Genomic DNA, 17,242 nt, shown 5'->3' on the forward strand with positions numbered 1-17,242 from the left:
AAACTCAGTGAAGTGACATTGAGGCATATCTCTGGGTTTTATATGAGAATAAACTCTGCAGAGTGACATGGAGGCATATCTCTTAGGTGCCATCGTATGACTGTAAAAGCTCAGTGAAGGAGGCAGGCGGCTTCCTCTCACCACATTTCTCTGTCACCCTCTTTACAAGTCTATGTACCTGTATGTATTGATGTGTGTCCTTTACTGAACTGGTCTCCTCTGTGTGTGTTTGTCCATGCAGGTGGTGAACGTGAGCCTGTGGGAGGGGGAGCGGGTGACGTTTGAGGACCTGGGGGGTGGGGAGCCCTCTGTTCTGGCCAACGAGTCTATACTGTTGAAGGGCCTGGTTGTACGCAGCTGGAGCAACCACATCACCATCCACTTCCACAGCCAGAGACAGACCCAGCCTGGGTCCTTCCTGCTCAGATACCAAAGTAAGATCCGAGGGCAACCAAACGCTAAAGCACTAGCACAACCACCAACCAAACATCACAGCACTAGCACAGCCACCAACCAAACGCTAAAACACTAGCACAATCACCAACCAAACACCACAGCATTTACATTTACATTTAAGTCATTTAGCAGACGCTCTTATCCAGAGCGACTTACAAATTGGTGCATTCAACTTAGGATAGCCAGTGGGACAACCACCCTATTTATTTTAAATGGGGGGGTGTTATACTATTCCAGGTATTCCTTAAAGAGGTAGGGTTTCAAGTGTCTCCGGAAGGTGGTCAGTGACTCCGTTGTCCTGGCGTCGTGGGGGAGCTTGTTCCACCATTGGGGTGCCAGAGCAGCGAATAGCTTTGACTGGGCTGAGCGGGAACTGTGCTTCTGTAGAGGTAGGGGGGCTAGCAGGCCAGAGGTGGATGAACGTAGTGCCCTCGTTTGGGTGTAGGATCAGAGCCTGAAGGTAAGGCGGTGCCGTTCCCCTCACAGCTCCGTAGGCAAGCACCATGGTTTTGTAGTAGATGCGAGCTTCAACTGGAAGCCAGTGGAGTGTGCGGAGGAGTGGGGTGACATGAGAGAACTTGGGAAGGTTGAACACCAGACGGGCTGCAGCGTTCTGGATAAGTTGTAGGAGTTTAATGGCACAGGCAGGGAGCCCAGCCAACAGCGAGTTGCAGTAATCCAGACGGGAGATGACAAGTGCCTGGATTAGGACCTGTGCACCCAACCAAACGCTAAAGCACTAGCACAACCACCAACCAAACACCACAGCACTAGCACAACCACCAACCAAACACCACAGCACATCAACCTAATCAAATACTGCACAACAACTAACCAAGTTTCAGAATGTGAGTTGTAACCCATATGAAGTGACAATATAGACAGGGCCTGAGAGGTTGATTTCTCCTCTCCTCTCCTCTCCTCTCCTCTCCTCTCCTCTCCTCTCCTCTCCTCTCCTCTCCTCTCCTCTCCTCTCCTCTCCTCTCCTCTCCTCTCCTCTCCTCTCCTCTCCTCTCCTCTCCTCTCCTCTCCTCTCCTCTCCTCTCCCCTCCTCCAGCAGCGGCTCACCTTCCCGTTATCCCTTGTCAACATAATGTGCTCATGTTAGCCACAAAATGACAACAGCTGTCAATTGGCAGCATAATCAGGTGGGGAAATTGCTGTGATGATGCTCTTCTAATTGTCGTTTACTAGAGATTGCAGAAGGAGACTGCATGCAGTTATGACCCGTGTTTCTTACACATGGTGGTAAAATAGAAAAGCAACTTTACAAATATTTATTCCATATTCTTTCATTTATGTGAGCTAATGAACTGTGGCAGGTTTGTAAATGGGTAGTGCCATTCTGAACAATGCCTAGATTACTGGTTGAATAAGAATTGCATTTCACCCATCCCTCTCTGAATCATGCTATGCTCCCCCCTCTCTCTCTCCTTTGCGAGGTGTGTGGGTGGTGAGGGTGAGGGGGACCTTCAGGGCTTTTTGTGGCAGGCTTCTGCTGCTCTATTAAATAACATGGCAATCATACGGCAGGGCACGGAGCAGTGCCAATGATAATAACTTTCTCCTTCTTTACAAAACTTCCAATTACCTCACACAGTGGTTCCCCCTCACCCCCCCTCCTCCTCCGCTCGACCTGTTTGATATTCTCTGAGCAGCACGTCGTGCTGATCTGTGCTGGCTATATGAGGGTGGCCTATAACTTTGATTATATTTTCCCCTGTCTCTGGTGCATTCTGTAGCAGACAGCGACAGTGGAAATAAAATAACCTATGGGAGAGTAGTTTGACGAAATCTGGCATGTTCATAGAGGGAATCTCTCTCTCTTTTCTTCATTCTCTGTCTCTTTATTTCCCTCTCTCTTCCTCTCTCACTCCCTCCCGTCCTCTCTCTATCAATGTTAATAAATGTAAAAAAATAAATAATAATGTTCTCGGGGCATGCTGAATAATTTGCATATAATTTGGTCACCTTAATCACAAGTGCCTTGAATCTCGATGAAACACTGCCTGGAAACAAATTGACTTCCCATTAGGATACATCAAATTTAAGTTATGGATCCATCAATCAACTAGTCAGCCATCTTTCTGCATGCCTCTGGCAGAACAAGAGTTCTCCTGGTTAGGGGAATTGTTTGCTCAAAATACAAATATTCATGATTTTCCACTTACTTTGGCCGTTGCAGGTTTTTCTTTTGGTATAGGCTACCTATACAAGCTCTGAATGCAAAACGTTGTCCTTCTAATTGCTTTGGAGTCACTTTGAGGACATCTTCATGCTTTTAAGAGCATACTACAATGTTCCCTGTTGGCTTCCATACATTTCTGGTCCAAGGATGCAAAAATAATATATCTGGTATCTTCTGCTCTTTTGACGTGTTCAGAAAGATCTGTAATTGGATATTTTTACACTAAAACATTAATGTCTATGTTAATAAAATGTTGTCTCAAAGTAAGCTAAGAGTCTGATTGTCTGCCAGGTGACATAAGCTGGAGAGGGAGAGCGGTAACATTTTCAATTATACACCATGACAGTTTTACGTGTATTAAGATGATTGCTCTGATATTACAATATTTTTGCTCTGCAAGATCACCTTGTGCCGTAATGAGGTGTGGAGAATGTGATCAGACAAGCAGTGAGTAGGAGACTGATTTGTTTTAAAGATGGATGCCGGGCAATCGGAAAGTGTCTGTTATTAAATCCTGCATAGTCACCTCCTCTGGCTGAGGTGACCGGTAATGAAATCAACACTGTCTTACTAGATCATTCCTGGGGGCAGATTGATCAAACAGTGAATTTGAGGAAACTTAAGAACGAGTTGTGTTGATCATTGCGGGTGCTATAAACATTTGCTCAGTATTTATGAAGCATACATATGTACATGGGTTCTGTATTGGTATTTTACATTTAAATCGATTAACCTTGATACTTGTAATGCTTGCTCACCTACCTTGTCTTATCTATTTGTACCTTAAATACCTTTCTTTCTCTCTCTCTCTCTCTCTCTCTCTCTCTCTCTCTCTCTCTCTCTCTCTCTCTCTCTCTCTCTCTCTCTCTCTCTCTCTCTCTCGTGTCAGGTGTATACCATCAGTGGTGGTGTGTGCTTCTCTTCATGTAGTTTGCTCTACTTCATCATACACCATTAGAGCTGTATGTTAGTCATCTAGTGTAGAAGGCCAGTCCTGAGAGTCCATTTCTGGCACAGTGTACTGTAGCTATATTGGCATGGAAACACACTGATGGTTATCAAAGCTTCAGCTACCATCTCCCATTTGGCCAGCAGTCATAAGAGTAGTAATTGCGTGCGGATGGATTTCAAGCAGCAGGTAATGATATGGTAATATCACCATTATCTATCAGTGTAGACAGTCTTTATTTACCAGCTGCTCTGGGACTAAGATCAATGAAACAAGAGCAAAACAAGAATCAAGTGGGGGAAAACACTCTCCACACAGATTTGGGATAAAAGTTGATTAGTTGATCAGTGATCAACACCTTGTTCCAACACCTCCCCTTGGCAGCTGTTTAGTAACAGCCTTTCAAAGACTTGGGAGAAAATGTGAAGCTCAGCACAAAACCTACCCAACACTTGTTTTCTTTCCTTGTCTCCTTTTCTTTATGACCACTATCTGAGAGTATTGGGGCATCATCATCATTAACATCAAGTGCCTTGCCAGAAAGTTGGTAGAAGTTATACACCTGAGGGAGATAGAGATGAAGAGGAAGATGGAGAAGAGTGAGAGAGAAGAGTGAAAGTTAGAGACAGAGAGAGGTAGAGGGAGTGTGTGTGTGTGTGTGTGTGTGTGTGTGTGTGTGTGTGTGTGTGTGTGTGTGTATGTGTGTGTGTGTGCGTGCGTGCCATGCATGTCTACACATACACAAGTTAGACAGAAACATGTCCCTCCCCAGGCTCCCCTCACCCCTGGTGACGTCTCACTACTGACAGCCACATCTGTCTGTGTCGTCCCCTCGTCTCAGAGCTCCATGGGCTTCATGCCCCCTGCGGTACCACTCCAGCTCCACGCCGCTCTGTCTCTCACACACTTGTTTATCAGCCCCTCCATCGCTTCCCCACTGAGACGGTCCCTCTGATGGTGCAGAGACTAGGCCAGATCAGGGCCTTATCCAAGAACCATCCACACACATATTACATATGCAGTGCATTCGGAAAGTATTCAGACCCCTTGACTTTTTCCACATTTTGTTACGTTACAGCCTTATTCTAAAATTGATTAAACTGTTTTTTTCCCTCATCAAGCTACACACAATACCCCATAATGACAAAGCAAAAAAATGTTTTTGGAAATGTTAGCAAATGTATTAAAAATAAAAAACTGAAATATCACATTTACGTAAGTATTCAGACCTTTTACTCAGTACTTTGTTGAAGCACCTTTGGCAACGATTAAAGCCTCATGTCTTCTTGGGTATGACGCTACAAGCTTGGCACACCTGTATTTGGGGAGTGTCTCCCATTCTTCTATGCAGATCCTCTCAAGCTCTGTCAGGTTGGATGGGGAGCATCGCTGCACAGCTATTTTCAGGTCTCTCCAGAGATGTTCAGTCGGGTTCAAGTCCGGGCTCTGGCTGGCCAACTCAATGACATTCAGAGACTTGTGCTTAGGGTCGTTGTCCTGTTGGAAGGTGAACCATCGCCCCAGTCTGAGGACCTGAGTGCTCTGGAGCAGGTTTTCATCAAGGATCTCTCTGTACTTTGTTCCATTCATCTTTCCCTCAATCCTGACTAGTCTCCCAGTCCCTGCTGCTGAAACACATCCCCACAGCATGATGCTGCCACCACCATGCTTCACCGTAGGGATGGTGTCAGATTTCCTCCAGACGTGACGCTTGGCATTCAGGCAAAATAGTTAAATCTTGGTTTCGTCAGACCAGAGAATCTTGTTTCTCATGGTCTGAGAGTCCTTTAGGTGCCTTTTGGCAAACTCCAAGCGGACTGTCATGTGATTTTTACTGAGGAATGGCTTCCGTCTGGCCACTCTACCATAAAGGCCTGATTGGTGTAGTGCTGCAGAGATGGTTGTCCTTCTGGAAGGTTCTCCCATCTCCACAGAGGAACTCTGGAGCTCTGTCCGAGTGACCATCGGGTTCTTGGTCACCTCCCTGACCAAGGCCCTTCTCCCCCGATTGCTCAGTTTGGCTGGGCGGCCTGCTCTAGGAAGCGTCTTGGTGGTTCCAAACTTCTTCCATTTAAGGATGATGGAGGCCACTGTGTTCTTGGGGACCTTCAATGCTGCAGACATTTTTTGGTACCCTTCCCCAGATCTGTGCCTCAAGACAATCCTGTCTCAGAGCTCTACGGACAATTCCTTCGACATCAAGGCTTGGTTTTTGCTCTGACATGTACTGTCAACTGTCGGACCTTATATAGACAGGTGTGTGCCTTTCCAAATCATGTCCAATCAATTGAATTTACCACAGGTGGAGTCCAATCAAGTTGTAGAAACATCTTAAGGATGATCAATGGAAACAGGATGCACCTGAGCTCAATTTCGAGTCTCATAGGAAAGGGTCTGAATACTTATGTAAAAAAGGTATTTCTGTTTTTTATTTTTAATACATTTGCAAAAATTTCTAAAAACCTACTTTCAGTTTGTCATTATGGGGTATTGTGTGTAGGTTGATGAGGAAAAACTTGTTTTTAATCCATTTTTGAATAAGGCTGTAATGAAAAAGGGAAGGAGTCTGAATAATTTTCAAATGCACTGTACAGTATATGGGTTCAGCAGACAAATAACACACAACTCAATTTTCTGATTGAACATTCATGTGACTGTATCCCGCACAGATCAGATCAGTATTACCTGTATAACTCGTGTGATTTAATGTGGAAAACAATATTTGTTTCACCCTTCACTCTCCCCTACACCACATTTCCCTGTGTTCCTCAGTCTCTTGTCAAATGCTGCTGTTAGTCTGCCTGCCAGGCACTAGGTCTCTGCTGCCTCTCCTGTCAACAAAGACATCTAAATTAATCCACAGATGAAATATGGAGAAGGGCGGAGTGGTTGCCAAAACGGACAATAGTGACTTAACTCAGCTTAGAAATTCCTGACCAATTTCAGTGATACAGCGGTTATAGTTTTGGCACGCCCTCTAAGGGCGTGTAAGATTAGATTACACTGGTTTTCATGAATACTGTAATTTGCTTGAACACACTATCTCTGCTAACAGATCAATGTCAAAACAATTAACTGTAATTCAGAACAAACCGTGAAGCTTCCAACAATTGACAAGACGGTCACAGCAGTCTTCTATAGAAAATGTTGGTCCCAAGACAAAACCAGTTGAGAACTTCTCTAGAAGATTAGAGGTTAAAAATATACCTATTTCCATAAAGTACAAGGCCTTCAGGTTCAGCCTCCATTGCTATTGAACCCTGAATAGCAGTGATTGTGTTAATGATTACTTGTGGTGGAGTAGGGCATCCATTGTATTGGTGAGTGATTAGAAATACGCAGTTAGACAAAAGGCCAGCGGTGTCCTCCCATATACCATTTGCCATTTATGCATTACATTATTGCAATCACACGTAGGCCTATGTGGGAACCTACACGCACATACACTGAAATACAGATAAACACAAAACTGCTTTCAGACAGCGACAAAAAAGATGCCATAAGCTCAAAACTTGAATCCTATCTCCACCAACACATTTACCAGCTCTTTCCTTAATTATACAAACTCTCCTACACACATTGATTAAACATTTTTGATTTGTAAAACCTGCATTTACAGAACCAGGTAATCAGGCAGGAAAAGCTGTTTTTGAGATGGAATTTGAGTCTTTTCACCTATATCTTCATTAAAAACACAATGGGCTGTCATTCAATTTCACATATCTTCAACACACACAGATGCCTAATGGGGTAAAGTGTTGTATGAACAGGAGAGCATTTTAGACTGACATGAGTCAGTAGCAGACGCAGTAATGTGGCTGATGTGTGTGTGGTGGCAGAGGGAGCAGTGGGATTGAAGTGGAGTGTATCTCTGTCAAACTCTTTCGAACGTGGCTTTGGTCCCTTGTGGCCACCTTCAGACACACTTCACATCACAGCCACCAGGCGTGCAGTACGTTAGACAAGCGTCCCCCGACACCCTGTCAGACAGACACGTCAGGAATGCTGCCACTGGACGACACAAGATTAAGACCCACCGACCGTCAACACTGCTCCTCATCTTCTTCCTCCTCCTCTGATCTTCGTCCTCTTCTCTAGTCAACCTCCTCCTCTCTCTCCCTCTCCCTCTCTCCCTCTCTCTCTCTCTACTTTTCCACTGTCTGGCAACCTACCAGTCTGGTTGCTAATCATTCTCTTGTAGAAAGAACCACATGTTTCACTTAATCCTTTTTTAATGAAAACCATTAAAGTGGTGGCAAATTGATTTCAAACTTACACTGATATAATGATCTTTTTTAAATTAACTTTGTCCTCACCCAGTTAATAGTGATCCATCTCGTTATTATTAAACTATTATTGAGAAGTAATTACAGCCAGAGGATTTCACTTTAACTTAATTGTAGAACAGAATAGATTCTTACTAAATTCAATTACCACCACATTAGTATTTAATAAGAAGGGAAAGAGCATGAAATGCAACGGCTGCAAACAGAATTAAGTATTCAAAAGAGCCGGTCAAGAATAAACAAGGCACGGACTGGGCTTGTCTGTGAACAAACAGCAGTGTAAATATGAATGAACTGCCGTTAGGATTATTAAAGTTATTTTGTTTTGTAAGGTAAAGTTAATAAAATGCACCAAATTCCAAAGTACCATCAAACTGCTGACTGCAGTGCTCTAATATGTAAGGTACCTATAATATATAACAAAAAGAAGTTCATGAGAATGTTTGTCATTGCAGTTCCCTGTCAGGGTTGATTAACAGGCCATCTGTGCATCCTGATTCTGGTCTACAGATTTCCACAGCAGAGCAGAAGTGAAGACATTAATATGTCAGCCACGCATTATTATGTCTAGCAATCATCATTCCACTCAGAGAGGTAGCATGAGCGATTCTCCTCTTGTGCCTTTCATGTGTTTGCATCGTAACGATTCTGTCCCCACAGATTAGTCTGTGATGATAGTGAACCATCCAGGCCACCTCAGAATAACCCAAACCTAGGGCTAAGCATCCAGCTAATCTTAAAATAAACCAAATGTAGGGCTAATTTGTTTACTTTTTCTGTGTGAGACTTGAACTCTGCCAGATGCCTAGTGAGTGTGGAACAAACCTCAATCAAACCCTAACATTTCACAAACCATCCATGTGTCCAGTCAGTCTGTATTTCAGTCATTCGATGTGAACCTCTGAAGTTCTACTTCAGCCCTCCCTCTCTCTCTTCGGTCCTTTTCTTTACAGACCCCACATCACAATCTCATTAGCATTAGCAAAGCCATGTAAAAACTGAGGACCGTGGGTTTTTAACTGCAACGGCAACCGATAGTCTATTCACTTTTAATGAAGTTATTATATTTGCTGGCACTTAGCTCCTATAGCAACTCAATGGTGCTCTGCTGTAGTGAGACATTTCATGGATTCATATTATTACACGATACGCCCATTACCGAGAGAGCATGACAGCATGCTGTAAATTTAATGAAGCAAGAGCTTTTTATTGCCTTTGTGCTTTTGGCACCTGAGGTTTGAGTGGGAATGAGAGGTGTGTGGGTTGCTACTGTATTATTCCCATGAGAACGGGAGTCTCTGTATCTCTGTATGACCTTTGTTTCTTTGTTTGTCTGAATGACAAACCAGGGGACAATGTAAGAGTATGAAGCTACGAAATCAGAAAAAAAGGATTTATGTTGGTGCCTAAAACTTTCTGTCCACTCTTTAACATGATTTTAAGTGTACATAAATATGGTACACCATTTCCCATAATGGGAATATGGCACAGAAATCTATGCCAGTTGCCAAGTAGATTAAATGTCACTCTCGCAGGTGTTTTCTCCTTTCCATGGTTGGCAGAAGGATGCCCTTCCACACTACCACATCTTGCATATCCCATAGAGGCCTTCAGACACAGTCACAGGTCTGAAAGGTCATTTTACCATTCCTTTGCTCTCGCTGCTCCGTGGAGGTTAATGTGAGGCAGCGTTTAATCCAATCTAAACATTGAAACAGATTTCCCATCTGCCCCTGTCTTCTCTCCTCAGTGACCCTGTCACACACGGTTATTCTCAATGAGTCCTGATGAGCCTGGCTGCAGATGAATCCCCTCTGTGTTTCATAATGCCCGTGGATGGCATGGAGGAGGATGTATCTTCCATTAGGTCATGTAAAATACAGGAGTCTTAATAGACCATTCGTCTCTGTTAGCGAGCTAGCGCTGCGGCGTTATGAGGACAGGCCTCTCACTGATTGCAGGCAGAGCGAAATGGCTAGGGGACTGAGGTGACCTCTGTGATGGCAAACTGTTAATATAACTAGGTTGTGAGAAGGTTGGTAATTTCTTTACCTAGTAGCGAGCTTACTAACTCAGTGGCCTTGTGGTTAGAGTGTCTGCCCTGAGATTGGAAGGTTGTGAGTTCAATCCCTGGTTAAGTCAAACCAAAGACGGTAAACAAATGGGACCTGATGCATCTCTGCTTGGCACTCAGCATTAAGGTGATACTGTAGATTGGTGGTAAGGCCCTGTGATAGATGAGCGTCCTGGTCAAGGGGTGTACTTGTACATTGAGCTGCCTCACTCTACAGAGATAGGTGCCTGCCCTATGAGCTGTTCCGGCATGCACAAGCCAAGACTTGTGTGAGGCTACTTACTAGTCGAGAGTTTGGGACTATAAGGTTCTATCAGCATTTTTGTCAAAATGGAGTTATTGACATGTCCTTGTTCTATTCAATGTATAGTATATAGTACTCTATATACCCCAATTCATGTTGTAAAGTTCAAAAGAATACAATATAAACACCACTGACACCATTCAAACCAATGAGGGTTCAGAACTTTAAAGCCAATTATGTCAGAATCATCTTTTTTCAGATATAACCTTATAGTCCAAAGCTCTCGTAGTGACACATTTCTACAGACAACACTGTAAAGTCACAATTTTGGTAAAAACATGGTGACGTTTTTTTGACTATATTTGGTTCCTCTGTCCCTGTGTGGTGTCCTAAATGTGGACTGAGCTTATGACTGAGCTCTATGGCCCAGTGTGCACTCTATCATATCTCTCCGGGGAGTTGAGGGCCACTCAGAATATAAAGATGGCCATTGAATCTGCTAGTGCTACTTAGCCGCCAGCTAATCTCCCAAGCCAGTTGTTCCAACGGCATCGTTACCAGTCTGAACCCATCTCATTTTATGGCCTATGTAACACAGTAGGAGGAGGAGGCTGTGGAGACAGTGGAGAGGAGGAGCCTGGCTGCCAGTGTGATTTAGTACCTGGAGGATCAGCTCCACATTAGGCCAGCCTCCAGTGCCCCCTCTGTTTTAGTCTAATTGAAACAGAAACGGCGGGGTGATAATGCTATAACAACACCCCCACGCCTTCGCCCCTGAGCCAGGCCCCGCTGCGCTGATACGCATGCCGCTGCCTGCAATAAACCATAAATAAAATGGATAGCCGAGGGGAGCGTCTGGGCCCTGCTCATTGGCTCATTGACTCCAAGGAGCGCTTTTAGCTTTCATATCGCATGCTCTAGAAAGATTAGACAGCAGTCAGTAGCAGGCCTCTCCTCTAGCTTTGCACAGCCCTCTCCTTCTGGCCTTTTATCGCCGTTGGTTTTTAAGTGGGGGAGGACGGAGAGGAAGAGGGGGTATCATTGAGCTTAGGTCCAACAGGCTGTCCTCAGGACAGACAGGCTCTCACCTTCCCAGCCAGTAAGGCCCAAGACGATAGATCTGGACCCAAGTTTTACTGTCAGAGGAGCTCCTGTGAAGCGTGGAGTGACTTAAACAGGCATCACCTCCTCTATGGGTACCCTGTTACTGGAATCATCTCCTCTATGGGTACCCTGTTAGAGGTATCACCTCCTCTATGTGTACCCTGTTACAGGCATCACCTCCTCTATGGGTACCCTGTTACTGGCATCATCTCCTCTATGGGTACCCTGTTACTGGAATCATCTCCTTTATGGGTACCCTGTTACTGGAATCATCTCCTCTATGGGTACCCTGTTAATGGAATCATCTCCTTCATGGGTACCCTGTTACTGGAATCATCTCCTCTATTGGTACCCTGTTACAGGCATCACCTCCTCTATGGGTACCCTGTTACTGGAATAATCTCCTCTATGGGGACCCTATTACGGGAATCATCTCCTCTATGGGTACCCTGTTGCAGGAATAATCTCCTCTATGGGGACCCTGTTACAGGTATCACCTCCTCTATGTGTACCTTGTTACAGGCATCACCTCCTCTATGGGTACCCTGTTACAAGCATCATATCCTCAATGGGTACCCTGTTATAGGCATCATCTCTTCTATGGCAGGTAGCCTAGCGGTTAAGCGCGTTGGGCTAGTAAACGAAAGGTTGTTGGTTCCAATCCCAGAGCGGACTAGGTGAAACAAATCTGTCAATGTGCCCTTGAGCAAGGCACTTAACCCCAGTTGCTCCTGTAAGTCGCTGTGGATAAGATTTGGTTAAGTTGAAAGCTATCCCACTTTTGTTAAAACAAGAAAATTATATATAATTATATTTTGAGACAGGAAAAATAGATATCAAAACAACAATTTTGCAATTGCAAGTCTTAGAGAAAAGACCATCCTAGTTGGTTAAGTTAAAAGTGGGATAGCTTTTAACTTAACCAACTCTTATCTAGAGCGACTTACAGGCACTAAGTGCCTTGCTCAAGGGAACATTGACAGATTTTTTTCAACTAGTCAGCTCTGGGATTGGAACCAGCAGCCTTTTGTTTACTGGCCCAACGCGTTAACCGCTAGGCTACCTGCCATAGAGGAGATGAGGCCTATAACAGGGTACCCATAGAGGATATGATGCTGCTGTGATGACACTTTTATCTTGTATTTAAAACTGAAGTTTACGGAGTGGATGAGAGCCCGGTAAGCCTTGATATTTAGTGCTGAGACTGACGCTCATAACACCTAGCTGGGTGAATGATGATAGAGGATGGTTTCGGCAGTCATCACTGGTGACTAGATAAATACTAGTCTGAATACTGCTCTAATAGGAAACATTACACAGACTCCTGTTGGTCCTCTTCTCTCTATGAGTGCTTGAGGAATCAGAGAGTGAAGCAAAAATCTTCCTGAGTGTGTGTGTGTGTGGTTGACAGGGCTGAGCCAGGTCAAAGGTTATGACTTATCGCCCTATTTCAGCCCTGTACATCAGTGGAGGCTGGTGGGATGAGCCTGTCGTCCTATAGTTCCTCACACCAGCCTCCACTGCTGTAATATTTTCTCTCCTGAGGAGAGGCAATGTCTCCTTGAGACAGAATCAATGGTGGAGTGCTGCACTGCCTTCCAACAGGCTAACAATGAAGCTGCAACAATTACAGTCAGACAGACAGCCCGGAGCGAGAACCACACATATCTCTGTTATAAATAGCTGGGGATGAGGGGAAAACACTAACAGTTGTTTGTTAAAGATACACGTGTGGGCCATTCTTGAAATACAGACAGTACTCCTGGTCCCTGTTACATGTTCACAGATTGATGCGTACAAAACAGTACCGTTATTGATCTAGGTCCCTCAGTGGGTATTCAGCCAAGCAATGCATTCTGTTGAGCATGATAAGCATTAGGAAGCCATACTGTATGTGTGTGTAGTGTGTCATGAATGTACCTGGATGGAGAGGCAGAGAGAGCAGGGCAGACAGGCCTGTTTTATGGCCTCCATTAGGCATATGGCCAGCCAAATCCATCATCCTGAGACACTAAGGCTATGCTCTGGAATAACCTAGGTCCTATAGACATGTACTGTACTCTGGTAGGATAGGGTCTATGACCTGTCAGTGTTCATCCTCACACCTCTCTCTATATATACTTTAGGTTTGGTTCCCTTCCCTCTAAAAGGCTTTATGATGAGCAAGAAAGTGTTTTTCTGTAGTTAGACTTTTATTTTGAGTCTGTGTGGATGCTGTTAGTCACAGTTTGTGTCCAACTCTCATTCTCTCTCTCTCTTATCCTCCCTCCCCCTCCCTCTCTCTCTCCCCTTCTCCCCCCCCCCCCTCTCTCTCTCTCTCTCTCTCTCTCTCTCTCTCTCTCTCTCTCTCTCTCTCTCTCTCTCTCTCTCTCTCTCTCTCTCTCTCTCTCTCTCTCTCTCTCTCTCTCTCTCTCTCTCTCTCTCTTTCTCCTCCCTCTCTCTCGTCCCACAGCATTTGTGTTGAGCTGTACCTTTCCCCAGCGGCCGGCCTGTGGGGATGTGTCTGTGAGCAGCCTCCACTCTGGGGGAGAGGCCTTCTTCTACTGTGTGACTGGGTACCAGCTGCAAGGAACCAACACACTGACCTGCCTCAACGCCAGCACCCCCTACTGGAGCGGCACAGAGCCACAGTGCCTCGGTGAGGGCTGGGGGCAGCTAGCTACACACCTCTCACACCCAAATACCACAATGGGACCAATACACCTTGCTATGCACACAGACTTTCTCCACAGTTATTTAACATATTAATAGACACAAACACTCTTCCCTTCTCAAACCTTGTCACAGTCTTTCAAAAGCGAATTCACATTCCCTGTGATTTGTCCTGTAACTATTCCTACCAGAGCATCAACACAGTTCTTCCCTCTTCAACAAGTGAGGTGTATAACTACATGAATATGTTGTCCTCACTGGAGCAATTAGACTCCACTAGAATGATCCCACACGCACTCAGCTTAGTGTTGCTCAAAAGTTAAGTGGGGTTTAATCATTGATTTGGGTCTTAATGGTGTGAGTTGCAGTATCTGTTGCTTTGGGGTGGTGAATGTTAAACAGCCAGCCCTATTCAGTCAGGCCTCTCCTAGGAAGTAAAGAAATACTTGCAGAACCAAGGACTGCATCATATTTCTCTTCCAAGAAGTTCACCTCGAGTCTGCTTGTATTCGTCTTGCATAACAAGCACAGATTCAGACAGGGTTCAATCCCCAGTGGAGGACAGTTTAGAAGCAGACAGTTTAGAAGCAGACAGTTTAGATGCAGGATCTCATTTTGCTGCTCTGATGAGCACCAGTGATGAATAGTGAGTGAATGTTTTAGCACTGGTCAGATAAACATGGGTTTGGAACAGTGGGTCTCTCCATTGTTTTAACAGTGAATGGAGCGCAGGGATGCTCCCTCCTAGCGTTGGACATCGTAAAGGCATAGTTTAGAAAATGTGTGGAGAGAGTATAAGGATTCTCTCTCCTACCATTTATACAGTGTGTATGTGTGCGCGTGTGCCTGCGCCCAAGACAGTGGTCCCAGAGCCCACAGCACGGTGTCTGCCAGGGTGTGATTACAGATGACAGGGCAGAGTGCCACAGGGAAGGTTAGGGCTGAGGCTGCTGCACTGCTTTAATTAAGCCTTGTGTCTGTCTACCTAGCTTAACTTCACATTCGTCTGTTGTGATATACTGATACCAATACAAGACCCACTCTCTTTTATTTATTTACACAAACTCAGAGCTTGCTCTTGCTCTTACTCATCACCTCCACTCATTGTGTTTTCCTGGTTTATCTCTAGTCATGGTTTCCCAAGGTACAGTATTCTCTGTCGTTACACATTCTGTTTGACTGATATTTAAGCAAAAGTTTTTCCCAGACTAAAATACGTCTCTCTCTCCCTCTTCCTCCCATCCCATCCTTCTTCTCTCCTCCTCCCATCTTCCTTGTCTTCTCTCCTCCCATCTATCTCATCTTCTTTCTCTTCTCCCCTCCCATCTATCTCATCTTCCTTCCCTCCTCCCATTCCTACTGCATTCTCCATGGGCATCCCAGCTGCCTGTGGTGGCATTGTCCGGAATGCCACGGTCGGACGCATTGTGTCCCCCTTTTTCCCTAGCAACTACAGCAACAACCTGACATGTCATTGGCTGCTGGAGGCCCCAGAGGGACAGCGCGTGCACGTCCACTTTGAGAAGGTGGCCCTGGCAGAGGATGATGACAGGTGTGGTGTCAGTCATTGGGTTCAATTCACTACAGTGTTCAGTCAGACCTGGGTACAAATAGTATTATTTTTCTTCCAAGTATTTTCAGTTTTGATTAAGCGTATCTTGGGTGAGTGGAGCTGAAGGATGGGACTAAAAACAAACAAAATCTAATTATTGTAAAATATACTGTGTCCGTAAAATGTATATAAGCTGGAAGTAGAAGCCTAAGTGTTGTTGTCCATTAGTTTACTCCAATTAGGGGAGGATTGGTAGGGTTAGGGGAAAATAATAAAGGAAAATATATTTGAAAATATATACAATACCAGTCTAAAGTTTGGACACACATACTCATTCCAGGGTTTTTCTTAATTTTTTACTATTTTCTACATTGTAGAATAATAGTGAAGACATAAAACTATGAAATAACACATATGGAATCATGTAGTAACCAAAAAAGTGTTAAACAAATCCAAACACATTTTGTATTTGAGATTCTTCAAAGTAGCCACCCTTTGCCTTGATGACAGCTTTGCACACTCTTGGCATTCTCTCAACCAGCTTCATGAGGTAGTCACATGGAATGCATTTAAATTAACAGGTGTGCCTTGTTAAAAGTTAATTTGTGGAATAAATGTGTGAAATTTCCTTTTTAATGCATTTGTGTTGTGACAAGGTAGGGGTGGTATACAGAAGATAGCCCTATTTGGTAAAAGACCAAGTTCATGTTATGGCAAGAACAGCTCAAATAAGCAAAGAGAAATGACAGTCCATCATTACTTTAAGACATGAAGGTCATCAATCCGGAACATTTCAAGAACTTTGAAAGTTTCTTCAAGTGCAGTCGCAAAAAACATCAAGCGCTATGATGAAACTGGCTCTCATGAGGACTGCCACAGGAAAGGAAGACCCAGAGTTACCTCTGCTGCAGAGGATAAGTTCATTAGCGTTAACTGCACCTCAGATTGCAGGCCAAGTAAATGCTTCACAGAGTTCAAGTAACAGACACATCTCAACATCAACTTTTCAGAGAAGACTGCATGAAATCAGACCTTCATGGTCGAATTGCTGCAAAGAAACCACTACTAAAGGACACCAATAATAAGAAGAGACTTGCTTGGTTCAAGAAACCCGAGCAATGGACATTAGACTGGTGGAAATCTGTCCTTTGGTCTGATGAGTCCAAATTTGAGATTTTTGGTTCCAGCAACCATGTCTTTATGAGACGCAGGGTAGGTGAACGGATAATCTCTGCATGTGTGGTTCCCACCGTGAAGCATGGAGGAGGAGGTGTGATGGTGTGGAGGTGCTTTGCTGATGACACTGTCAGGGATTTATTTAGAATTCAAGGCACACTTAACCAGCATGGCTAGCACAGCATTCTGCAGCGATACGCCATCCCATCTGGTTTGGGCTTAGTGGGACTATCATTTGTTTTTCAACAGGACAATGACCCAACACACCTCCAGGCTGTGTAAGGGCTATTTTACCAAAAAGGAGAGTGATGGAGTGCTGCATCAGATGACCTGGCCTCCACAATCACCCGACCTCAACCCAATTGAGATGGTTTGGGATGAGTTGGACCGCAGAGTGAAGGAAAAGCAGCCAACAAGTGCTCAGCATATGTGGGAACTCCTTCAAGACTGTTGGAAAAGCATTCTAGGTGAAGCTGGTTGAGAGAATGCCAAGAGTGTGCAAAGCTGTCATCAAGTCAAAGGGTGGCTACATTGAAGAATCTCAACTATAAAATATATTTT

At 44.5% G+C, this 17,242-nt stretch overlaps 1 protein-coding gene across 3 annotated transcripts in view; it reads left to right on the top strand.

The window, feature by feature from the left end:
• Positions 1–17,242, top strand: part of LOC121558164 (seizure protein 6 homolog) — a 143,250-nt gene that overhangs the window by 105,165 nt on the left and 20,843 nt on the right. For all 3 annotated transcript variants that reach the window (XM_041871648.2, XM_041871657.2, XM_041871638.2), the window contains exons 4-6: positions 242–434; positions 13,754–13,939; positions 15,337–15,505. In XM_041871648.2, coding sequence (XP_041727582.2) covers positions 242–434; positions 13,754–13,939; positions 15,337–15,505 — 548 coding nt within the window. The remainder of the gene's footprint in view (positions 1–241; positions 435–13,753; positions 13,940–15,336; positions 15,506–17,242) is intronic.

Source organism: Coregonus clupeaformis, chromosome 5, assembly GCF_020615455.1.
Source record: "Coregonus clupeaformis isolate EN_2021a chromosome 5, ASM2061545v1, whole genome shotgun sequence".
NCBI lineage: Eukaryota > Metazoa > Chordata > Actinopteri > Salmoniformes > Salmonidae > Coregonus > Coregonus clupeaformis.